Source organism: Pleurodeles waltl, chromosome 7, assembly GCF_031143425.1.
Source record: "Pleurodeles waltl isolate 20211129_DDA chromosome 7, aPleWal1.hap1.20221129, whole genome shotgun sequence".
Taxonomy (NCBI): Eukaryota; Metazoa; Chordata; class Amphibia; order Caudata; family Salamandridae; genus Pleurodeles; species Pleurodeles waltl.
The window spans coordinates 335079803-335105919 of NC_090446.1; the positions used below are offsets into that span (position 1 = coordinate 335079803).

At 42.8% G+C, this 26117-nt stretch overlaps 1 protein-coding gene across 2 annotated transcripts in view; it reads left to right on the forward strand.

The window, feature by feature from the left end:
* Positions 1 to 2031: 2031 nt before the first annotated feature.
* Positions 2032 to 26117, forward strand: part of DHX35 (DEAH-box helicase 35) — a 494424-nt gene continuing 470338 nt past the window's right edge. For both annotated transcript variants that reach the window (XM_069243783.1, XM_069243784.1), the window contains exon 1: positions 2032 to 2107. In XM_069243783.1, coding sequence (XP_069099884.1) covers positions 2068 to 2107 — 40 coding nt within the window. In that variant the 5' untranslated portion in view covers positions 2032 to 2067. The remainder of the gene's footprint in view (positions 2108 to 26117) is intronic.

A 26117-nucleotide genomic window follows, 5' to 3' on the forward strand; every position in this document is an offset into this window, starting at 1 on the left:
GTAATACACTGTTGGTTATGGTTAGCTCTGAAGATCCCTGTTTAGTTGAGCCTTCTGTTCTGCCAGGGATGACTGCAGCATAAAGGTGTCCACAGTCTGTCTTATGATGATGAGTACAACCTCAGTAGTTTGGGGTGGGAAAGAATAGACATCTGGCTGGATATTTGTGTTATGGTTGTAGGAAAGTACCCTCTTTCTGGCATGGTGGCCCCCACTTTTTGCCGGGTGTCAGTATGTTTTTGACTGTGTTCACTGGGATCCTGCTAACCAGGACCCCAGTGACTATGCTTTCTCCTTTTAAACCTGGTTGCTCGGACCACGAACACCCCACATTTTGCAAACTGGTGCCCCTTTATAAGTCCCTAGTATATGGTACCCAGGGCATTGGGGCACCAGGGGCCCCCATGGGCTGCAGCATGTATTATGCCACTGATAAGGAGCCCATGCAAAGTGTATCTGCAGGCCTGCCATTGCAGCCTGCATGAAAGGGTGCATGCACCCGTTTCACTACAGGTCACTGTAAGTCACTCCTGTGGTAGGCCCTTCTAGCCCAGAGAGCAGGGTGCAGGTACCTGTGTATGAGGGTACCCCTGCACGAGCAGAGGTGCCCCCATGAACTCCAGCTCCATTTTCATGGACTTCTTGAGTGTGGGGACACCATTTTACGCATATACTAGACATAAGTCACTACCTATGTCCAGCTACATAATAACTCCGAACCTGGGCATGTTTGGTATCAAACATGTTGGAATCGTACCCCAATACTGTTGTCAGCAGTGGAAGTATGATTCCATTCACTCTGGGGGCTCCTTGGAGGACCCTAAGCATTGCTCCTACCAATGTTCTGAGGTTTTCAGGGCAGCCCAAACTGCTGCCACTCCTCAGACAGGTTTCTGCCATCCTGATGCTTGGACAGCTCAAGCCCAGGAAGGCAGAACAAAGGATTTCCTTTGGGAGAGGGAGGCAACACCCTCTCCCTATGGAAATAGGTTTTACATGGCTTGGGAGGGGTAGTGTCCCCAAGCCACTGGTATGCTTTGAAGGGGACATTTGGTGCCCTCCTTGCATAAACCAGTCTGCACCGGTTCATGGACCTCCAGTCCCTGCTCTGGCGCGAAACTGGACAATGGAAAGGGGAGTGACCACTCCCCTGTCCATCACCACCCCAGGGGTGGTGCACAGAGCTCCTCCAGAGGGCTCCTCGATTCTGCTATCTTGAATCCAAGGTGGGCAGACGCCTCTGGGAGCATCTGAGTGGCCAGGTCAGTCAGGTGGCATCAGAGCCCCCCTCCTGATAGGTGGTCGTCTGGCTAGGTGACTAAGCCCCCTTCCCAGGGCTATTTAGGGTCTCCCTCTTGGATGGGTCCTCAGATTCGATGGGATAGACTCCAGCAGGACTCCTCTGCAATGTTTACTTCGACTTCTGGCCACTGGAACAGAGGCTGGACTCCACAGGAACCTACAAGCTGCAGCTACAGTGACGACTTTGCCCTGCAACATTGTTTCTGTGGCTCCTTCCAGCAACTGCAACATTTCTCCAGCTGTGAATCCTCTGAGGGAAGCAAGTCTTCAGCCTGCACAAGAACCAAGGGAATCTCCCTGGGAGTGAAGGAGTCACTCCCCTGCATCCGCAGGCACCAACTGCAACAATGACCAGCTGTGTGGATTTCCTCTCATCCTGGATCCTGCATCACGGGTGGTGGTCTAGAGTGGTCCCCTTGGTCCTGTCTGCCAGCTGTTTAGCTTTGGTGGAGGTAAGCCCTTGCCAACCCGCACAGGACAGTACCCCTGTGCTCTCCGCCTCTTGCAACTACCAAGACTTGATGGCATCATCTCCAAGTGATCTTCAGGCTTTGTGTGGCCCCACACACAAACACCAACACGTAAGTCCTTGCCCTGTTATCATTTCCTGACAGTTCAGCTGTTACGTAGTGGCAACACGCAGGTGCTGATTGTTCATCTCACCAGGGCGCATGCGCAGTAGTTGTTGAAAAAACAAGTTTGGCGCCTGCGCTTTACAATTAGAAGACCAGACACATACGTTCTCTGATAACCTTTTAACCCAAAATGGCGGCGCCCGTGGGAACGATGAGGTTTTGGAAACCAGGTACAGTTCGAAACGTTAAAAGGGGCGGTGCCTAGAAATGGAGCCGTTGACGCGGAGAGGGAGTTATAAAGGGGAGGAGAGAACGCGGGCTCTCGGACGCTAGTTTTTACTTGAAGCATTGCAGGGCTCGTTAGTGCTTCAACTTACGTTCATTTCTATTTTCTCAGTCTGCTGCTTTGTTCTTTTTTTATTTTGTTCCCATTTTCTTTCTTTTTATATGCCTCGCGCTCCTCTTTCTCTATTCGCTTCTACGCCTTTTTTTCTGACACCCGTTGATGTTGAACTTCCCTTTCAAATCTGTTTCTGCTTTTCCACACCACTCGCATATGGCAACTCTTCCATTGTCACTTTGTCCGCATGTTTTCTCTCTTTCTTTGTCTCCTCCCCGGCTCTGTCACCCATTTCTACTCTTCTCTTAGACCCCATGTTCTCCACTTGCCTCTCCTCTTGCTTCTTCCCTCTTTCTGTCTAAACGGTTTCTTCCATAGCTGCTTAGAAATCTAGTCTGTTTATGTGTGACATTTCAGCAGTTGTAGTGTGGTTGTGTGTGCCATTTCATTGCCTTTGTGTGACAATTTATCGCAAGTCAAAGTAGTTGTGTGTGTTTGTAATATGGTTAATTTCACAATTTCCTGAGCAACTCAGAAAGAATAGAGTAAATAGTAGTATAGGTACGTACCTGGTTGTTTCCGGCGCAGAGGACGTAACGTAGGGTGTTTCTTACGTCCCGGGCTAAGCTGTGAAAATATAAGAAAATACACGAAGAATAGGCTGACTACAGTGTCGTTTTCCAGGGTCTGTCAAGCACTGGTGTCACCAGGTGCTGACGTTTGCCATACATAGCCACAGTAAAGAAAACATCACGAGGCTGAGTCAAAAACAGCGATTGTACAGTATAACCCGAATGTTACTTTTTGCCTTAGCGTAGAGCCCTATTTCCACTTGTTTACGGCTCTGCTCCAGACGTCACTGTACAAGTAACTGACAGCACTGTAATAAGTGCAACTCTCTACCCCTCCCCACTCTGTACTCGGACTGTTTGGCGTGCTCATCATCACCACAGGAAGGAAAGCTTCACTTATGAAGTGCAATATCCTTCAAGCATGTACTTCCTTTTTAGTTGCTTGTGTGCCGATAACCACCTATATATAAACGCAAACCACCGCTGTGAAGGTGGAAAGTTCACACTTCGTTACTTATTTCGAGGATTTGATTTAGGCAAAATCCATTTCCACTACCAAGTCAATTCAAATAAAAAAAGTATTCAAACATATATACATGTAATTATTCACATGGTAATAAATTGTGTTGGGCGTACTCCATTTGCAAAGGCATAAGACCACATTTTTTGAAAGAGAGAGTATATATGTACATTAGGATCACTAAAATTGCCCTCTTTCCTCTGCCAAACCAGGTCATCAAGATTCCGGAAGTTGATGGTAGTAATCTGTGACAGACTGGACTACCACCCGAATCTTCTTTTTTTATGTCCTTTACAGAGTTCTTTCTTAATATAGGGTTTTCCTGAAGTCCATTTATTGGTAATTGTGGTGGTCAGCACGCCAATGTTTTGGTCTGTAGGCGTCTAATAAATACACAAGACCATCCTCAGGACAAGATATATATTTTAAAATGCATTAAGGACACCTAAAAAGTGGTAATCTGTAGCAAATCATAGAGTAAATCATGCGCAGCCAAAGGAAGGACCTAGAATGTCCTTAACTTGATTAACCTCCTGTTGCACTGCCATGTAAGCCATATGGTTTCCACTGTAAGTGTGAGGAAAGGCTTTTTGAGAAGAGAAAGGGGAAGAATACCAATGAAGGGGTACTGACTAGGCACATTTTCATTTATAATCAGTCATTGGAGTGAACCCCTTTGAATGTTGCACACACTTGTCACCCCCCAATCTACTGCATTCCTGGCCTTGTAGTTTTCTCTGCTTTATGTTTTTAGTGGAGGGGTCTAGGATGGCTCCCGAAAACAAAATTGACACACTAAATGTAGTGATAAACCTTTAGAGAGCCTACATCTGAAAGACCTCCAATAGTGGTGGTTCTCATGAAAACGTATCCAGTTTGTTATTAGAGGAGTGAAGTGGCTCAAAGACACGTTACAAACACTCCTCCGAAATTAAGGATTTTTCAGAGGTTTGAGGGCAGGTCCCAACAAAATTCCTTTCTTCTGTTGGTATTCCTGGAGAAGTCTGTACTCCCTATCTTATAATTCTTCGTGGAGTAATAGCTGTTTAAAGTGAAGAAACCCAGGGGTCTCTTAACTTTCTTTCATCTGGAGTGAGCGTGTATTCTTCCGCTGGAGCCTTGTCCAAGATGATCATCCAAAGTTTCCTCAATTACAGTGTCAGAGATACCATTCTCTTGGAGATGTGTCATTCTGACCACATCTCCAATGACAGCGCCAGAATAATGTTTAATAATTTTACTCGGTCCTCACAGACACAGAGAAGCTTTGACAAGTATAACAAACTGCGCATTACCCCGGGCAATAGAGACTTCCTTGAGGATAGGAAATGATACAACTTGCAAACTCATAACCTGTAATGCCAGTGACCTGAGAAACTAGATTAAGTGGGAGACCCTTCACAGTCACCGCAGAGACAAAGACCAGGTACAGTGCTCTTCTAGGGAACCCACCTGTTAGGAACAGAGTATCGATTTGTGGGACTAGGCAAATTTAAACTGTTAGCCCATGTCGCTTTCTCGTGTGGCTCCTGAATCAAAACATAGTTTGCCTTTCACAGTGTTATGCAAATGGGAGGATACTCATGGCTTTTATGTTGATATCACTGGGCATTTGGCCAAACAGAAAGTTACTATTATTATAATAAAATAACATGCATTTTTAAAGCTCATGTTTACCCTTGGGCATCCAACTCAGTGGTACTCACTTTCTCAGTCTCTGAAGCATAAAAAGCTGTATGGACAAGCTGGGATTCTGACCTGAGAGTAAGACTGCTTTTTGAAAATGTTGGTGGTGTTTGTAGCACTATCTCTGTTTGTACGACCCCCCTGAATTGCTAGCTTTTGCTCTGGTAATTAGTAAGGCTTTAATATGATGAATAACTCGATGGCTGCGGACTGCTTTTGTAGCCTGAACATGACCTCACCATTTTTTATTTTTTTTACAGGGTTCAAAACGTCAACTTTATACTTTCATTTGTATTGTATTAAAGCATTTATGCTGCAGTTTGTACCAATACACCTTCCTGATGGGCAGCATGCACTGGTCAGGGTGGAGGTAGTGTTGTTGTCGGGAGGATGTTGTCCTTTGCTGTGTGTCTACATAGCTAGAGTATTAGTGTCATGCATGATTTACCAGAGAAGTGCTTTTATCTTGTCTTTGGTTGCAGCACTTAACAGTATGACGGAGAAAGTGATGTGAGGGATAGGCACATGGTTTTCTAGTTGTAATACACTGTTGGTTATGGTTAGCTCTGAAGATCCCTGTTTAGTTGAGCCTTCTGTTCTGCCAGGGATGACTGCAGCATAAAGGTGTCCACAGTCTGTCTTATGATGATGAGTACAACCTCAGTAGTTTGGGGTGGGAAAGAATAGACATCTGGCTGGATATTTGTGTTATGGTTGTAGGAAAGTACCCTCTTTCTGGCATGGTGGCCCCCACTTTTTGCCGGGTGTCAGTATGTTTTTGACTGTGTTCACTGGGATCCTGCTAACCAGGACCCCAGTGACTATGCTTTCTCCTTTTAAACCTGGTTGCTCGGACCACGAACACCCCACATTTTGCAAACTGGTGCCCCTTTATAAGTCCCTAGTATATGGTACCCAGGGCATTGGGGCACCAGGGGCCCCCATGGGCTGCAGCATGTATTATGCCACTGATAAGGAGCCCATGCAAAGTGTATCTGCAGGCCTGCCATTGCAGCCTGCATGAAAGGGTGCATGCACCCGTTTCACTACAGGTCACTGTAAGTCACTCCTGTGGTAGGCCCTTCTAGCCCAGAGAGCAGGGTGCAGGTACCTGTGTATGAGGGTACCCCTGCACGAGCAGAGGTGCCCCCATGAACTCCAGCTCCATTTTCATGGACTTCTTGAGTGTGGGGACACCATTTTACGCATATACTAGACATAAGTCACTACCTATGTCCAGCTACATAATAACTCCGAACCTGGGCATGTTTGGTATCAAACATGTTGGAATCGTACCCCAATACTGTTGTCAGCAGTGGAAGTATGATTCCATTCACTCTGGGGGCTCCTTGGAGGACCCTAAGCATTGCTCCTACCAATGTTCTGAGGTTTTCAGGGCAGCCCAAACTGCTGCCACTCCTCAGACAGGTTTCTGCCATCCTGATGCTTGGACAGCTCAAGCCCAGGAAGGCAGAACAAAGGATTTCCTTTGGGAGAGGGAGGCAACACCCTCTCCCTATGGAAATAGGTTTTACATGGCTTGGGAGGGGTAGTGTCCCCAAGCCACTGGTATGCTTTGAAGGGGACATTTGGTGCCCTCCTTGCATAAACCAGTCTGCACCGGTTCATGGACCTCCAGTCCCTGCTCTGGCGCGAAACTGGACAATGGAAAGGGGAGTGACCACTCCCCTGTCCATCACCACCCCAGGGGTGGTGCACAGAGCTCCTCCAGAGGGCTCCTCGATTCTGCTATCTTGAATCCAAGGTGGGCAGACGCCTCTGGGAGCATCTGAGTGGCCAGGTCAGTCAGGTGGCATCAGAGCCCCCCTCCTGATAGGTGGTCGTCTGGCTAGGTGACTAAGCCCCCTTCCCAGGGCTATTTAGGGTCTCCCTCTTGGATGGGTCCTCAGATTCGATGGGATAGACTCCAGCAGGACTCCTCTGCAATGTTTACTTCGACTTCTGGCCACTGGAACAGAGGCTGGACTCCACAGGAACCTACAAGCTGCAGCTACAGTGACGACTTTGCCCTGCAACATTGTTTCTGTGGCTCCTTCCAGCAACTGCAACATTTCTCCAGCTGTGAATCCTCTGAGGGAAGCAAGTCTTCAGCCTGCACAAGAACCAAGGGAATCTCCCTGGGAGTGAAGGAGTCACTCCCCTGCATCCGCAGGCACCAACTGCAACAATGACCAGCTGTGTGGATTTCCTCTCATCCTGGATCCTGCATCACGGGTGGTGGTCTAGAGTGGTCCCCTTGGTCCTGTCTGCCAGCTGTTTAGCTTTGGTGGAGGTAAGCCCTTGCCAACCCGCACAGGACAGTACCCCTGTGCTCTCCGCCTCTTGCAACTACCAAGACTTGATGGCATCATCTCCAAGTGATCTTCAGGCTTTGTGTGGCCCCCAACACCCAGCACTCTTCCCTGCGACACACGGCCCTCTGCATGCTTCTCCTGCAACGTGGGACCTCTTCTCAGGTGTGCTGCGTGGGCCTCTCTGCGACTCCTAGGCTCCTTGCCTGTGGGTCTTCTGTGGGGGCTGCCTCCACACCACAGACTGACTGCAATCCTTCATCTGGCGTGGGACATCGACTACATTACCCAGGAACTCTTCATCTGTTCCAGTGCTGCATTAATGACCATCTTCGTCTCCCTGTCGACCAGCTCCTGCATCCACAGTCAGGTGTGTAATGGCTCCTGACACCACAGGACACTCCAACTGGAACTGGACTTGGTCCCCTTCTTTTTCAGGTCTTCCTCTTCCAGGATCCACCCTTGGTTCCTTGCCGTCTTGTCTGGGTCTTGCAGTATCCTTCTCTGAAGTCCTGTGGGTTGGTTTGGGTAGAACCAGTAACTTACCTCTTTCCTCCTGGTCGCTGGTGGGTACTCCAGTACTTACTTTTGGGGTTTCCTAGTACCTCCAACTCCCCTCTAACGATCCCACTTCCTTGGGTGGGGACCCGACCTTCGCATTTTTTGTATACGTTTTGGTCTCCCCCTAGGCGATCTGTATTGCGTTTCACTGTTTTGCATTACGTTTTATGCCTATTGTCTGATTGTTACTGTACATATGTAGAGTGTTTACCTACCCCTATTAGAAAATTTCCTATCTAGTATTTTAGTATTTGTGTCACTAAAATAAAGTACCTTTATTTTTTGGAACACTGTGTGGTTCTTTCATCTGTGTAACTGCTGTGTGACTACAGTGGTATTGCATGAGCTTTGCATGCCTCCTAGATAAGCCTTGGCTGCTCATCCACAGCTGCCTCTAGAGGACCTGGCTTCTAGGCACTGCCCAAACTTCACTAATAAGGGGATACCTGCCCCTGGTATAAGGTGACAATACCATAGGTACTCAACACCCACTAAGCCACCTTCCTACAATGGTCATTTTGTGTGTTATTGGTAGTATGGCACAATGAGAGAATTATTGATTTGGCACCTGTAGGGATAGACTATGACGGAGAGGTCTAATTCACCAGTCAGATTTGTTGGATCTCTACTGCTTCAGAGCCTGCACACTTAGTATTATATGCATAGAAATGTGGTCTTGTAATTTTGTCGAGTGTTAGAACACATCTTAGACATATCAATCGAAGTGAACACCCCCTCCCCACTCTAAGTCAAGGGTCGCCAACTTTTCTAAAGTGAGAACTACTTCTGATTGTTGAAATTCACCAGGAGATACTGCCTAATATAGGGATTTGATAAATGTATATAGAGGCCAAATACCTTAAACATTGTCCCTAGTGCCTACATTATTATTCCCACAGGAGCTATATAACAAAAGGTTTACATTTGGGGTCCCTAGGGATCAGTTTTATCCCTTTGGGCTCGAGACAGTATGAGGGAGAAAGAAAGAGGCAGAGAGACAGAGAAAGTGAGAGTAAAAGGAGAAGAGGAGAGAAGAGAAAGAACCTGAAAGGAAAGAATGAAGGATGAGGCAAACGGCAGGAGAAGAAAAAATAAGAAATAACTAGAGGAAAACAGCGAAAGAAATCACAAAATAAAGGAGAAAAAATGAGAAAAAAATAGAGAAAGTAGCAAAAGAGAGTAACGAAAAGAAGAAAAAATAGGAAGGAAATGAAAGGAAGAAAAAGAATACCCTGAACAGAATGAACGAAAGATGAAGAATAAACGAACAATGACAAGGGAAGAAGTGGGAGGTGAAATAAGAAGAGCATAAGAGAAAAGAAAGAAGGCAAGAGAAAAAAAAGACAACATGAAAAGAGATAACAAAGGTGGTACAATGAAGATAGAAGGAAGATAAGACCGAAAGGAGGAAAACAAGTAGAGAGTAAAGCAGGGAAAGAAAGAAATAGGACAAAAGAAAGAAAGAGAATGAGAAAACCAAGAAACAAGAGTAGGGAAAAAATAAATGGAGAAACTCAGTACAGGGAGGAAAAAAGAAAGAACGACATAACAAAGGAAAGTGTTATTTAAAAAAGAGGAGACATAAATAATAACTAATTAGAAGGAAGAAAAACAGAAAAAGGAAAATAAAGAACAAAAGAGGAGAAGAAAGTAAGAAAAAAAGGAAAAGGAGAAAGGCAGATGTAGAACAGAATAAGGACACGAAGACAAAAGAAACTGAAAAAAGTACAATAAAAAAGAGGAAAATATGAGTAGGGAAAGAAATAAAAAGTAAGAACGATAGGGAGAAAAAGGAAGAGATAAAGTAAAGAAGGGGGATAAAATAAACGGAGAAAGAAAAAGACTAAAACAGGGAAAACAGAAAGGAGGAAGGAGTGGCACGAAAGAAAAAAAAAGAAATAACATTCCGGAAGAGGGTAGGCTGCATTATCCAGCAATGTCAGTTTTTTCTTAGTTCTCACAGAAATGGACGCAGTGTTTTAAATAGCTGTAGTATCAGATGGGCTGCAGTTTATTATCAAGCCCGCTGAGACGCAATTATTAGTGAGCTACTTCGTGGCAGCCTGCAAGCTACCGGTAGCTTTTGATCAACCTGGTGGAATTCCCCTAGTCTAAGTTATTTAGGTAGATGTTTTCTATGCAGCCTGAACCATGTCCACATTGCTGTAGTAGGCAAATTAACTTATTGCTGGTGACTGTAGTTCCAGTGGAGCTGTCTTGTTGTTGTTCTTAGTGTTGTGGCAGGCTATTAATCTATTTGGGCATCCAAATGCTGAGTCAGCATACCCTGATGGTGGTATGTCAGTAGTTTGGGGAATAATCTGGAAAACAACCACGCTTTTACTTCTTTCTGAATTTTAGAATTTCGTGTTTACTACTTTGACTGGCAGGGAGTTCCTGAGTCTGGCCATCTTGATTGCAAAGGCAGATTCACCTGCAGTTTTTTCTGTTGTGGGTTATGACAATGTGTGTAGCCAGTCTTGAATGTAGCATCCTGGTTTGGGGGTATAGGTTGAACCCCATTTGTATGTACAGTGAACCTTTTACTTGGATAACAATAGTCTCCCTCTGTAGACAACATTATGTGAAATGTGGCTGGACTCAGGGAGACAATACCACATATTTTCCAAGTGTTTAGAGACAATGGTATACTCGTGGTATATAACATATTGGGAACCGTTCATTATATACAAAGCCAAAGAGTAGATCTTTGGCGTTGGGGGGTCGAGAGGGTTACCCCAGTGTATAAGGGTTTTCAATGCGGGATTTAAGTGCCTCTGGATATGCATGACCTGGTGGGGGTAGAGCTATTCCTGAAGGAAACCTAAAATCACTATTAAGAGACTTTCAGGTTGATGTGGCTATCTGGCGGTCTATGCCATTAACCCTACTTGAACGAGCAATGATTTTTAAAATAATTATACTGCCCAAGTTATACGTTATCCACAACACAGCCTTACAATACCAGTGGGGACTTTCACGGACCTGGGCAGTGAATTGCGATGCCCACTATGAGATGGAGGCACTCCAAAAATTGGACTGAAATCGCTGACACCTTCAGTGTACAACAAAGACATAGCCCTTACGGATGTCAGAGCTTATTTTTGGGTGACTCAGGTCTCTTCAATAAACAATTCAGTATATGCACCAAGGGGTGCACAATCCATTAGGCCAGTGGTTCCCAACCTGTGGGCCGGGGACCCCTGGGGGTCCGCGAAGACTCCACAGGGGGTCCGCGACTGCTTAAAAAATGTAATAATATTAGGTCCCAGCTATCAGTAATGACTCAGTGGGGGTCCCCGTGTTCCAATAATGATTCAGTGGGGGTCCCCGGGCTCTAGTATTGATAAAATGGGGGTCCACAGAAATCAAAAGGTTGGGAACCACTGCATTAGGCTGTAAAGATCAGTGACAGAGAAGCGCACATTCATGCATTATACATTCAGGGAGGAGAATTAGTTAAACCTTGTTCCAGCTACATAAGCGACAATGGAGGTCGGGGATGGGCCGACATGATGCTTAGGGTGTGAAAGTAAAATAACCAAAGAAACACTAGGTTTCCTGACAATGTGCCGATGGAAGGTAGAGAACAGAGAGCCTAGGACGAGGGTGTGGGGCTGACGGAGGAAACTATATCCACTTCTTACAGAGCTCTCAATAATATGCTGCTGAACAGGTTGCAGAAGCTTAGATACAGATGGGAGGTGGATGTAGGACAAATTGGAGATGTTGATTGGGCGGCAGCCCAGTTGCATGAAAGGGAGGTAGCAATCAAGGCACGTCTACTTCTGGTCCAGTTAAACTGTTTCTACAGAGTGTATTATAATAGGAACAGTACAAAATGGGGAGGGCTCAATTACCCAACTGCTTGAAAAGTGAGGCGTAGGAGGCCACCTTTATTCATCCTGTCTGGTGCTACTGCAAGGTGCAGAAATGTAGAAAGCTTATTTTGGGTGAGCTTGATCAAATACTGATGTGTGTGACATTCCATCCCTGCCTCAATTTTATATCAAATTATGTCGACTCACTCAGATCTAAACTCACGTATTGTATGTTGGCACTAATAGTTGCCAAATGAGATTTGGCAAGATAATAGGCCACACAAATCATGCCAACCTTACATGAATGGCGATCAGGCCTAGATAGTGAATATGAAAGCTGAAAAAGTAACAGAACAAAGCAGAGCTTGTCCCCGAAGGGCTTGAAGATTTCAAAATGGTCGAGACAGTTCTATGTGATTGGGAATCAAGAGAGGACATGGTTAGAGATGGTGTTGACACAATTAATTTATAGAAGAGTACGTCCATATTGGAGTAATACAGGGATCTGTATAAAAAAGGATACATACTGCCTGTATGTAGAACTATCAGTCCTTCTAAGTTGCTAGAATGTTATTTGTTAATGCACATTTCAATAAAAACGTTTATAAAAAACAAGAATGTATCCATAGGGAATATTGTGTGTTTTGCATCACATGAATTTAAACATAGAACTTTGCAGTTGCTCTATTAGAACACTGAGCCCCCACTTAGACGTCAAATTAAAATGCCTCAGCAATTTGGAAAGCACATTGTCTAGAGGTGAGATCAAGAATTTTTTAAATGAAAATGTTGACTGCTCAATTGGTATCATATGAAAAACCATTATACTTGCATCATCGGCACACTTTCCCAGTCTTCACCTTAAGAACATATGGATCTAAAGACTACCTTCGCAGACAATACATGTGCTCTGTGGGGCACATGACCTAATTTCCTTGCATGAGTAATTCCTATTCACAGGGGTTGAGGTCCATACAACGCTTAACATTTATAAATAGAATTACCCCTTTCTGGCCACTCGCCTTTGTTGTTGACGATAATGGACAAGAAAAGGGTGGCTAATAAGTTGTAACAATTGAGTGTCAGGGAAATGAAGGTCAGGTACAGACGAGGACATGGTTAAAGAAGCAACAGTTCAGTGCTTGAAGAAAACAGGGGTTCGGTTGTGTGTTTAGGTCTCTCTATCTAAACCTTAAAACAATGTCCTTGGAGTCCAAACCTTTCCCAAATGCACTATAAAAGGAACAAGACATCCTAAGCTGCAAATAAAATTGAAATACTGTGGGCTAAATGAGTTCTCATTTTCACACCTGATGAGCTAACTAGCAGGCATCTAGTTTCCTTAAGGGAGGAATATATAATCTTCACTTTTAATGCATAAAAATCCCAGTTTATTTGGGTACAATGCTAAGTGTACGAGTTTATTAATAAAACTGGTAAACTTACCATATAGCTCAGTAAATATCTAGAAGGAAAAGCTCTAATCTAATTTGCATAGCTTCGGGTCAGACATTTCCAGAGACTGTAAAACTCCCCAAGCCTTCATACATTGCTTTAAATTGGTCTATCAGTCCTTCACAGGTGTTGACACTACTAAGGTGCTTGTCATAGCCCTTCCTGTCCAAGACCTCATCTCTAGCCCGTCTGGAGTAGTCGGCCATTAAGCCCTGGAGGTTCATGAGAACCTCTGAAGACGCCATAGGTAGCTGAGCTCTGGATGAAGAATGTGATGGAACCCCTTGTGATTCTATTTCTCGTTGTGGGAAGGCCTTTGATTCAATCAAATGAAGCCTTTTCTTGTTAGTTGTTGAGAGACTAGCTTTGCACCTGCATTTAATGCATAGGTTATGCACCAGTACACTGCACCCAGGGCCTCGATCAGTGTCAGTGGCATGGTACCTCTGAAATTTACATTTGGAAGAAGACCAGACAGGGCTGTCCATACCCCACCTCTGTTAGACTTGTCTCAAGACCCACTAGTCTGACGGGTTGGAGCTGACCCACTCATCTGAGAGTTTAAATGGGCTGAGTACAAAGATTAAAGTACTTCACAATTAGCAAATGGTATTATGAGGTATATAATAGCTTCTTGGTCATCATTGTTCAGACTTATCTATATTTTGGGAGTAAGGATCCACTCCTACAAGTTAACGTGTCTTAGTTCCCTTTTATTTCATATCATGCACTGGACCCTGGTCCTCCCAGGAAGTGCAGTCTTGCAGTAGTTAATACACGTTTTCTCACTTGGGACTGTTTCCAACTAGTGGTTACAGGAAAGAAATCTGCAGAGACTTATCCATAACTTTAAAAAAAACTATGTCGTACATGTTGCTGTCACTGTCCAGCAAAATAGGAATTTTCAAAATTATAACATTCATCAAAGTCTTTCGTATTCTCCAAAACATTCTAAATAGAATCCCTCATCCCCTGATGGTGCACTCAGTTGTTTGTGAGATTGTGAGGAGGTGAACTGCATTGTGTTTTATATGCAGAACTCTGTTTGAGGGGGTATCTAGCTTTCACACTTCATAAAGTATTACTGGGCCTTCCAGTGGTATTCTCAGTGGAAGAACCGTGGCAAGACCTGGAATAGTCTCCTTGACATTCCAGCTCTGGCCACAAGTTGATAGTGGGATGTCATCACTGCCGAAATCCCATAAGAAAGTCTTTATATAAGCTAGGAGGCAAAGGCCATGATGAGCAGAAAAGGCAGGCTGACCAGGGAAATTCCGTTATAGTCTGTTGTACCTCTGTTTGGAGATTGTTGTGCTATGTGTGTTTAGGGAGTGGAACTTACCCGAGGTCTCCATGGGGAACTGGCTGGACAATCAGACTTGAAGATATTCTCATAGCTTAAGACCATCTAAGACCTGGGGGTTAGAGAGATGTTCAGGTACTCGCATTATGCTGGCTTTGGCAGTGTATGTAGGGCACTCTGGCGACTTTCTCGAATATTGCATCAAAGCCAGAATATTGATCAGGGAACTGTCCTCTGGAGTCACCTCCTCAACCACCTATAAAATGGTTATCAATCACACATTTGTCTGCCTAGGGAATCTCAGAAAAAAAACCTGTTAAATAGATGATTCTCTGGGAGGAGGCCCTTCTGCACTACAAGAAATTGGCCACCCACTAGGCTCAATTTAATACAGCTCAAGGTACTCTGTTGTACCTTTTATAAGAGAACTAGAATCCACTCAATGGGACTGTTCATTGACAGAATCTGCAGCAGACGTGGCGAGGGTGAAGGTATACTGCCACTGTGGCTGGTAATCAAATTTTCAGCTCGTATACCAGTAACTAAATCTGCCTCTTCTGAGTTATTCCACCCTGAGCTGGTTATGCCATGAGGACCTACCTTTACAGAGTATATTCTCCATTCCACATGGAATAACAGGCAGGCCATTTTCACAATCATTTACCACGTTTTGTAAGCATGTGGTAATTAGGAGTGAGAGATCGCAGTGGAGTGTAGGTGATGATGCAGGAGTTAGGTGAGCCTCTGGGGCAGGGAAGACTAGACCGAGACCAGGTGGTGCTATCCATAGTCCATCAATGCCCCGTAAGGGGTTCAGGTGGGGGCTGGGCTGCACGTGCCAATCCACCTGCGATTTTACCAGGCATACTCTCTGGCTTGTAAAATTGCCCCTATGTTCTCACACCTGGGAAAACCAGGTACAGGATCCCAAGGCTATTTGTGATACCAGTTCATCTGACTCGTAGTCTTGGACTCTATGAGAATGTGCTAGAATAGAGGCAGTAGTAAAAACTTTCAGGGAATTGAGCATGATACCGGGATGGAAATCCTTTTAATGCCTCAGGTGGCAGTCCCATTCTTAGGAGGAAAATCTGAACTTGTGAGCCTTGTTATTCTTTTATGTATCTGCAAATGACAGACTGAAGAGTCATTGCCAGAGAGTGAGGCAGCATGACCTTTCCAAAACTGGAAACAAGGCAGGTGTGCATAGACTGGTGGTTGGCAACTGGGACCACCTTGTACAAGGGATGAGGTGGCACCCCTAGAAATCAGCATTATTTGCAGCCCTGGCTTTTTTTTAATTATAGTTTGAACTATTTATAAACTCATACACTGAAACTTTCATACTCCTTTGCCCTTTCCACTCTGTATCATTCCTCTATTCTTCCATTTCCACCATCAGTAATGTGAAATAACAGTGTAATTGGCATAAATACCTTTTTAGTTCGCACATAGCAGCACGCAAACATGTTGGTATCTATGTGGGCTATTAACCACACCCACTGCATGCCCTTACCTGTACCTTGTTCATGGGATTGCCTTTCAAAAATCCATTGTTATCATTGGTAAATGCTTTATGTGTCCCTCTTTGGGTCGGTTTTGTTACTGCCTTGGCCATCGACCCTATTACATGGGTAATTCCACGTTTGCTGATAAGTTTGAATGCAAGTGAACTTCTTTTTCCTTTTGTGTCTGTCCTTCACGCTTACGCTCATGGCAACTGTGGCACTTTAAATCGGCTTGCTTATGTCAACTGTTTTAATTTTCATTTTCAATTTATGTGGCAAGAAACGTCCAGTTAGGAATTTACAACACTGATAACTGTAACTCGAGCAAACGCGAGACCCATTGCATTGCAAATGCTTGTTGTATTGAGCTGCCTGGCTCCCCTCGGCAACTATTTTATGTTTTTTTTTTTACCTCATTGCTGTTTATTTTTCAATTTTCTGGAAATCAAAAGTTGTATTAAAAAGAATCCTGCCTGTTGAAATTAAAGTAGTACTTGTACATTTTGACACAAACGTGCTCCTGATTTATTTTCTTGACGCCCTTTTGTCAAGGGATAAGAAAAATGAATACGAAATTAATCTAAGGGGATAGTACTGTAATATGCCCCGGTTTTAAAAATGTACCGCTTGGTTACATTGAGAATTAGATATTCCTCTACTCAAAACATTAATCAATCCATGGAAGCAGATGTTTTTTTTTTTTTATCTCATCATCAAGATAGCACTGCCCACGAATATCTGCAGAGATATTCACTTGCCCTGTGCCCTAAATTCATCCTGAATATCAGGAAAGGCTCATATATTAGCCCATTAGAATAGATTGGAGAATGGAGGGGCACGGGAACACGGCTCTGATGCATCACCTTATGCGCCTCAAAGTCGTTTGCAAACAGCCAGCTGCGTCCTACGGCAGTGTGGCTACATTACTCAGTTGTTTTCTTACAATGATGTATTCTAATTGAGGTCAACCACAGTTTAAGTTAATGTTTGTCAGCGCTTGGTGTGGTTACTGGCATTAATAGCTTGTTGTAGGGTTGTAAAGTGATATAAAATTCCACCCAGCCTCTTAAAATGCCCAAATAACAGATGGAGCCGAAATCAGAACCCATCCTGCCCTCAAGGATGACGCCTGTAGTGCTGGCCTTTACCTGCAGAGGAAGACCATCCTGTCTGGCGTCCTGTGTGTCCTCAGCCCATATGAGGGTATGACAGAGACACTGCTGGAAAAATCGACCAGTGAAGAGAGAGAAACGCAGATGGGGGAGACAGTGACAGAGGGGAAACGTCGGAGAACAGGGAAGGTGAGATAACAATGCAACAGTGCCCCAAAAACAAGCAGCGGGTGGGCGGATCATCCTGGACCTAGTGTGTGAGCCCAGGCCTTGCCTGTAACCTCCGAATGGGACCAAGTCGGGACTGTATAGCACAATAAAGGGAGACACTCACAAGGATGATTGTGATAGTACAGCACAAGTTAAAAGATATATACACAGAATACTCTATGCTTGAGCGACATTCATCAGAAAATGGAGAACAAAAAGCATGTCACAGCTAAATAATAGGAGATGAGTTGGACTGAATGAAGCACACAACAGCTGTGTTGTAAATAACTGGGGTGTGAAGACAAACTAAAATGTGAAAGAAATTAGCTCACATTGATACAGAGGATAGATGTTGAGAACTTAATAATGTTCCTGCAGAATAGAGAAACTGTAGCACATACTGAATAAACAATACGCATAAAATACAGGTGGCTGATCATAATGTAGCAACATGACAGGTGTCAGTTGACCATGAGTGCTGCCCCGGTGGTGGTGTGGGACAGTGCCACCATGAGTAAAATGGATGTGAGGCATGCAAAACTGCAATTTGACTCCAGAAAATCTCTACGACCACAAGATATCCAAGCAGCAAGCGGCAAAAATAATGTATTGGAGGGTGTAGGGGAAACATTACCGGACTGTGATATAAGAGATATAAAATGAAAGGCAATCTGATCACTATAGAAACTAAAATAGACACACCTGTTGCCTGGATGATCTCAAAGAGCATATGGATAAGCATTATGCATGGATGGCTGTGAGGCACACAGCAGAAATGGAAGGTGATGTTGCTGAATTAAAGAAAACACAAAAAGAAATGGCTGCCGAACTGGAACTTATCAGACAGAAGAATAAAGTTCTTGCGGGGATGTTTAGGAGAAATAATTTACCAAGCACACCTCTATGACAAAACCAAAGCCAATATTGAAAGCATGTTAAGCAGAATATTTGACCACACAAATTTGTTGCAAATATTTGTGGTTGAACGTCCACACTGCTCGCTGGTTCCCCATCTGGTGCCAGCGCCTCAACACAGATCAGTGATCGCCAAGCTTCTTAATTATTGGGGTTGAGACCCAAATATGTATATTAGTGAGAGAGTAAAGAAGCCAAGCATGATGAGTCCGAAATTGCTTTCTACTTGGACTTCAAACAAACAAACAAACTATATTTGCGGCAGGAAGGAAATTTGGCCTGGTTGAAAAGAAGCTACAGTTCACAGGAGTACATTAAACCATGTTATATCCAACTAAGCTCAAATTTACCACCAGTGGCAAGATGCATTAACATCTGATTATCTGGCAGCACAGGCCTTCAACAACAAAAGCACTTCAAGACAGAGTTCTGCAAGCAACCGGGACCGGATGGAAGAGGATTGATTTCTAAGCGATGTGTAATACCTTAACACTGCGATGTGGAACATCCTAACACTGCTAAGTAAGACATAGAAGGCAAAAAAGATATGGACTCTAATGCCCTTTGGAAAAGAGTGCGTGCCTGCGGATCCAAAGTCAGACCGAATGGTGTATAAGCCAACACCCATTTATGAATATATCTTTGGTTCTATGGACATCACAACATTCCAAACAAATATGGCCAGTCGTGAATGGGAACTTGAAACAGGAGCACCTTACCAGTGATTAAACTTGACTAGTGGACAGTAAAGTAATGGAAAGGAACAGATAACATGATGGGAGGGCAGTATGTTAGTGATTAAGCCCAACCACAGGGAGATGCAACATAATACCACCAAATAGACTGTGAGTAATGCATGTAGAGATGAAGCAGGAGGGATAAACTATAAGTAAATATAAACTTGGTCAAGCGGGCAGTCTGCCAAAGTTTTAATAAGGTTGGGGCAGTGGCACCACATTTACAACCCAATCATGTTAACTATTTGGGGTGCTATTGGAATAGCACTGAAAAATTACAATTTCAGTGTGATTGTGAGAACTGCTGGGTGGTTAACGTCATAGCAATGTGTATATATCACACATGAGTTATGATACAAATAAGGGAAAGGGTAAAACAACTAGTCAGGAAATCATACTGCATATTACATACTACATTGACAGTGATGCAGTGACTCCACCCAAGATAAGGTTAATGCCATGGAAGGTGAGGGACTTGAATAATCCCAAGAAAACTAGGCAAGTCATAGTATATACAACCAACACGATTTAGATGTACTTCTTTTACAAGAAACACATATTCATAAAGTGGAAACCAGAAAGATTGCCCAAAAATGGGGAAAACAGAGATACTGCGCAATGGGTAGTAACAGTTCTCAAACTTAGTATACCTTTATAATATATTCGCACCACGGCATTCTCAGAAGGCAAATGCCTCATAGTGCAAGGACTATTGCAATTAGTACACGTGACATTATTAAACACATATTGGCCATATCATAATAACCATGATTTCATTGCCAATACAATAACCAGGTGCATGACACTCCAGCAGCAGACAATCATTCCGGGAGGAGTCAGTAATATTGCACTGAATGCTATGCTGGACCGTTCTGCCTATAGGACCAGACCAACACAAGAGCACAAGATTGGGTACACAAGCTAATGGAGCAATACAAGTTATTTGGAGGCAGACGTGCCCTATGGGCCAGGTATATGCCCACTTTTTTAAACCAATTTTAACCAGCCCATGTTTTTGGATATTGTGTTTAAAGAAGATATCCGCAAAGGTATAAATGAGTATTTTGATAACAAAGGATCGGTAAGCATGCATTCAGTACTGTAGAAAACTTTTAAAGGAGTGGTATGGGAGGGAGGAGTGCATAGCTATAGGGAAGTGAGGTGCTCCTCTCTATCTGCGGTAGGCTCACTATGCTGGAGAACGATCTAAAGAAATTGAAAGGTGAATATACAAGCAATATAAATGCAAGAGACTTCTACAAATACATTAATAAACCAAAGAATTTCATGAGGAAGCAGAGAGAAAAATAAGGTTTTTAGGAAAATTCATAGCTCCAAGACGAAATGGAAAGGACGAGCTGCCTACACACCCTTGCCACACTTATAAGACCACATTAGGTGGTAAATGATATAGTCCAGATAGACTCAGAAGAGGGAATACCACAATATTTCCCTACAGAGGTTCTAGTAATCTTTATGCACTACTACTCTTACCTTTATGCAGCATGATGTAGGTCGTTGGATGACATAAATAAACATCTAGAGAGGATAACTCGGGCCTGACTCAAGAGGCATGGCGTGCTCCCCACCACCCCGGAGAAAATGAAAACAGCCATTAAGGGGTGTAAAATGGGGGAACGCCTTGTAGTGATGTACTGACTATAGACTTCTATAAATAATGGATCAAAGAATTGACACCATATTTTTTGTTATATGAAGAAGCTGAAGATAAGGGAATACTCTCTCCTACATTAAATGAAAATATTGTGGAAACATTATCAACACCCAGTGAGCCTCTATAGTGATGTTAATCATATTGACCCCTATTATTAATGAATTCAGACGACAAAATTCTTGCCAAAATACTAGCAAACTGAGTGATGCCATTAATAAAGGGTCAAATAGGGCCAGACCTGTCTGAGTTTATACCTGGGAGATCCACATCAGATAACTTGTGCACTTTGTTTGCCTTCACACACCATAGAGATCCAGAATTAGGGATGCAGTGATATTTTTTGGATGCTGCTAAGGTATTCAGCAGTTTCGAGGGAGCCTTCCATGAAACGGTCCTGACTAGAATAGGTATTTGTAGGGCAAGGTTTGATTGGGCAAAACTGCTCGACACACAACCAGTGGGTAGGGTATGAATAAGTAATTATTTGCCTACACCAATCAAAATTGAAAGAGGAATAGAAAAGGGATGCCTCCGCCATCTATTTTGTTTGCCTTATCCACTGAACAATTGGCATCATTGCTTCTACAACAGTAACATGATAGTGGGATTAAATTTGGCTCCTGTAAAATTCTGTTGTCACTAGACAGTGATTAAATCTGGTGATAAAACTGGCAGAGAATCTTAATCCCACAATCCATGAAGTCATAGTTTATGCTGTGTGGTCAGGTTTAGTTAAAAATGTATCCAAAATGATGTTTATGCCCCTAAGTGGGGTTACTACAAGATATGAGATGGAAAAACATATTATGTAGTGGGAAGACCCAGTGCAATATTTGGGTATTTGTTACCACTGGGAGACTGGAAGTGCAATCAGGGCAAATTATGGTGCATACCTAACCACAACAGAATTGCAAGTAAAAAAGTGGAACACACTCCTTTATATTGCTGGCAGAAGGAATAGATTTAAAATGACTATCCTACTAAAGAACTATTGTTCCTTTTTCAAAACATTCCAGTCCTATTGAATAAAGCCTTTTTCCATCAGCTAAAATCACAAATGACAAAATTAACCCAGGCAAATAAGAACCCAGAATCTCTTGAAATCCACAACTCATGTTCAAAGACGTGGGATTTGCTGCATCCAAGTATAAAGATATTACCTGGTGGCCCAAGCACAATATACTCATCACTGAATAAACAATATTAGTAAAGTGCTGTAGCATTACGATATTGTTAAAGATATAGTAAACCCAACCACACTGAACACTATCATTATGCAAAAAGCACATTGCCCTACCGGTGAAATTAATTCAGTGAAGTGCACACTTTGAGCATAGCATTGATTGGCCACCCTCTATGGCATTAAAAAAATACTCCTTCATCCACATAGGAGACCCTAGATTGGAGGTGATGAGACACTTCTGACTTATTTGTACAAATAATATAGAACACTACAAGCATTGTAAGATCGAACATGCAGTAACTCATCAAATATTTACTTAACCATATACTACAAAGTGCCATAAAGAAATTATATTCTGAAATAGCCGATGAACCTAAAGAATAACAGTTATTCACAGTGATTGTAATAAACACTATACCACAACAAGCATTTGCAATGTAGTGGGTCTTGCATTTGCTTGAGTTAGAGCTATTAGCGTTGTAAATTCCTAACTGGACTTTTCTTGCCACATAAATTGAAAATAAAAAGTAAAACCGTGGACAAAAGCGAGCCGATTCAAAGTGCCACATCCACAATGATCGCGAATACGAAGGGGAGATAGAAAAAGAAGTTTGCTCGCAGTCAGACGTATCGGCAAAAGTGCAATTATCCATGTAACAAGGTTAATGGCCAAAACTGCCATAGGAGGGACAAACGTAAAACATTTACCAATGATAACAAAGGATTTTTGAAAGGCATGCCCACAAATGAGTTTTATTGATCGATGTGCCGTGGGCGTGGTTAAAAGCCCACAGATAGCATACAATAGGCCAGAGCTCTTGCGCACTCAGCCTAAAAACTAGTCACTAAAATGTACAACAAAACACTTAGTAGCCTTACGGTTAAGCATACCAAAGCCTGAGAGAAACGATCAAAAATCTCATTGAGGTATGTCGGACGAAATCTGGGCATTCTGCTGTTGCCAACAGTCAAAAATGATATCCACAAATGATAGACACAGACTTGTCCACTAGCCGTTCATATATATATTGATCTTATCACATGCCACAAACCCTGGCTGAAATGGGTGTCATACATTCAGCTGAATGTGAACCATGCAGAGGGTTAGATGGGGATTTCTATATTCTGTGAGCAGGTTCTGTTGGTGATAAGGAAGATGACTGGTGTCCACCTAGAGGCAACACCACAGATTGCCCTACTATGGTGTGCAAAAAATTGATAAACAATACAGGAAATATATTCCTTTGTCCCCTCCAAATGCAGAGTATCTATGAACTGGGGATGAAGCACAAATTCCAATCTGGACAATTGGTGAAAGACCTTCCACAATGTAATGCATTATTATCATGCATATCTACCCAAAGGGCATTTGAGATCCCTTCAGAAAGTACTTCAGTGTCCGAGGACTCTGAATATTAGCCACTGGATTGCAATACGTTAATATTGAGTAATTAGCTACATGTTGGATAAAGGAAAATGGGGAGTTATAACGTCTTATATAAAGATATGTTAGTCAAACTTCCTGATGGTGTTTCAGATATAAACAAGATATGATTGTAACAAATGTACTAGCTATTTACCAGAAAATGTAAGTAAAAGTTTACAAAAAGGATTTAGGAATGCCATAGTATATAAGAGAAGAAAAGCCTGCCCTTAACTGCCCTGTGAAAAACTCATGTGTTAGCATTCTGATAGCTGTAATGTGGTGGTCTGCGCCTGGGTTTGACAGGCAATAGCGATAAAGACCAGTAAATGTATCTTTCAAACTCCTAAAGCCTTCAAGTAAATGCAGACTAGCTAATGTTTGAGCCAGTGACATGCTAGGCTTTGTGGAAAAATAACAATGTTTTAAAATCAATCTACTAATCTACAGGGAGCAATTTACTGGGGCCATAGACTCCACACTCATTATGTCCTAATGGCGCAGTCACATCCTGAACAACGTAAGATGGATTTGACATAATTGGCTTGCCTGCCTGCTGCAAGTTTTCCGTTGAGTACCGATTTGTGTTATGATTGACACCAGTCTACATTGAAGAACAGGTTGTTTGTGGTGGTTTGAAGCTATTTTTTATAAATAATGCCCTGCAGTCCTAAGCTAGGGTTAGAACTAGGATGGCTCAAAATATTTTTTTTATTGCCAGCCATAATTGTTTTAGGCGTTCCCACAATTCACTTTACAAAACATTATATGTAAGGACCAGCATATTATACAGAGAAGAGACTAAACGATTTCCATTTGACATCCATTGTTTATGTCACCTTCTCTCCCATGTAATTTGCCTATCCAGACATATAGGGTACTATTTTTATCAAGAGACGCTTGAGAATGTAAATGGACTGACATTTGGTTTTTGGAAGCAAGTTCCGGTCTTTTCCACTGTATACATATCTGTACATTATGTTTTTTGCCTTTATCTTGCCATTAAAATAATTCCATGCAAGTCACAACCACCAGCATTTTTAATTTCTAAATATGTCTGAAGATGGTATTGTTCTAAGTACTCTACATTATGGCATTCAAGTTTCTGTGAACACCATCCTTTAAAAAATAGACTTGGCGAGCTTACTCCTGTGTGATCTAAATGACTTTATTCTGTTTTCAGCTGCACATACCATCAGCTATAAACTCTGTATCAAACATTTTTACAATCGCAAGTGGGCCAATGGGCCGTTTGTGATCGCAAAAATGCATTTTGGTATGTGTCAAATCCAATCTGCGATTTGGTAACTTGTTACCGAATCGCAACTTGGATTTGCAATTACATACCGATTAGGTATTAGGAAGGGGTGTGTCTAGGGCATCCCTTCCTAATACCGAATCGCAGTGGTATATATGATTGTTTTGTGACCGTGAATGTGGTCGCAAAATAATCGCAGTTACCACCAGTTCAAATTGGTGGTAACCCATTCACAAAGGGGAATGGGAAGGGCATGTGAATGCATGCAAAACATTTTTTTATGGGCAGGCAGTGGTCCCACGGACCACTGCCTACTCTTAAAAATGAAAAGAAGGAAAACGGGCTGCATTTAAGAAGAAAAAAAAGATTGCTTACTTTAAAAGCAATCACAGACATGGCGGTCTGCTGAGCCCAGCAGGCCACCATCCCTATGATTGTAGTCATTCGCAATGGTTCGCAAATTGCGACCTACCTCAAGAATATTAATGAGGTAGGTCCATTTGCGAGGCCTTGCGAATCGCTAAATGGAGTTTCATACATTCTAATAGTGATTACTTACTTACGATTTGCAAAAAATCGCAAACTGGTAATCGCTATTGGAAATAAAGATACATCTGGCCCTAAATCATTTTAGCAGACTGCTTGGATTCTTCCTATAATGAGCAAACCTCAGTCTTTTATAGGATGTTCTTGTATTTCTCAAATCATAAATCACAAAAATATGTGCACCTAGGATAGTGCTCTCTAAAAGTTCCACCTGGTCATGTAGTTAGAGGGTAGTATCAATAATAAAACTGTGTAGAACATTAGCTCATGAAAAATGTGTCTATGCCTTGTTGCAAAAAAGTGATTTATTTGAAAGTGGGATCGTTGTCACTCTCCAGTGGCTCCATGCACGAAAAAGTCCAGATTTCAGCCCCAATGAGGGAGCAGAATTTATAATTATATTAATCACCTCACTTTTATTTTATTTTCGGTGATCTTGTAGATTTATTATTGCTCATAGAATATATAACTCACTCCTCAGACAACGCAAACGCATTGTGCTTTGACCTTTCTTACAGGGGCCTTCATATTCTCTAGAGACCCCCATCAAGGTAGTAGTCCATGGTTTTCTGCATTGCATACAATGAATGGTTTACGTTTACTCATAAATAATCTAGGGCAGTTCTTTGTTCAAAACAACACTCAATGGTATTGCGTTGAGTGTAGTTCTGCCATAACAGCATTATCGAGCACTTTGGCAGTCACAAACTGTTTAGACAGGTATTATGATTTGTGTATGCTCTGTAATCCAAATGAGTGAAATGCTTACAGTCAAACCTCATGTCACTGAGCATGGCACCCATGGGTAATGTGAAAGATGTGTAACAGTCAAACCATTTCAGGCCTTGGACTTGCCACAGTTCCAGACTGCGTTTGCTACAAAAAGTCAGTTCAGTAAATTCTTTGTACTTAGGCCAACATTAACTACCAGTAAGTAGCATAAGGGCCAGTTACAGTTCCTGCTTCTCTTCCAATCTGGCCGGTAGAACTGCATGTGTCTCTGGTCCACACCTCCCTTCCTTTTCTTCTTTCGGGCTTGTGGTGCTTTTCCTGCAGCATTAGAGTAATCTCTCTTGTCTGTGCGGGCGCTGAAATAAAAATAA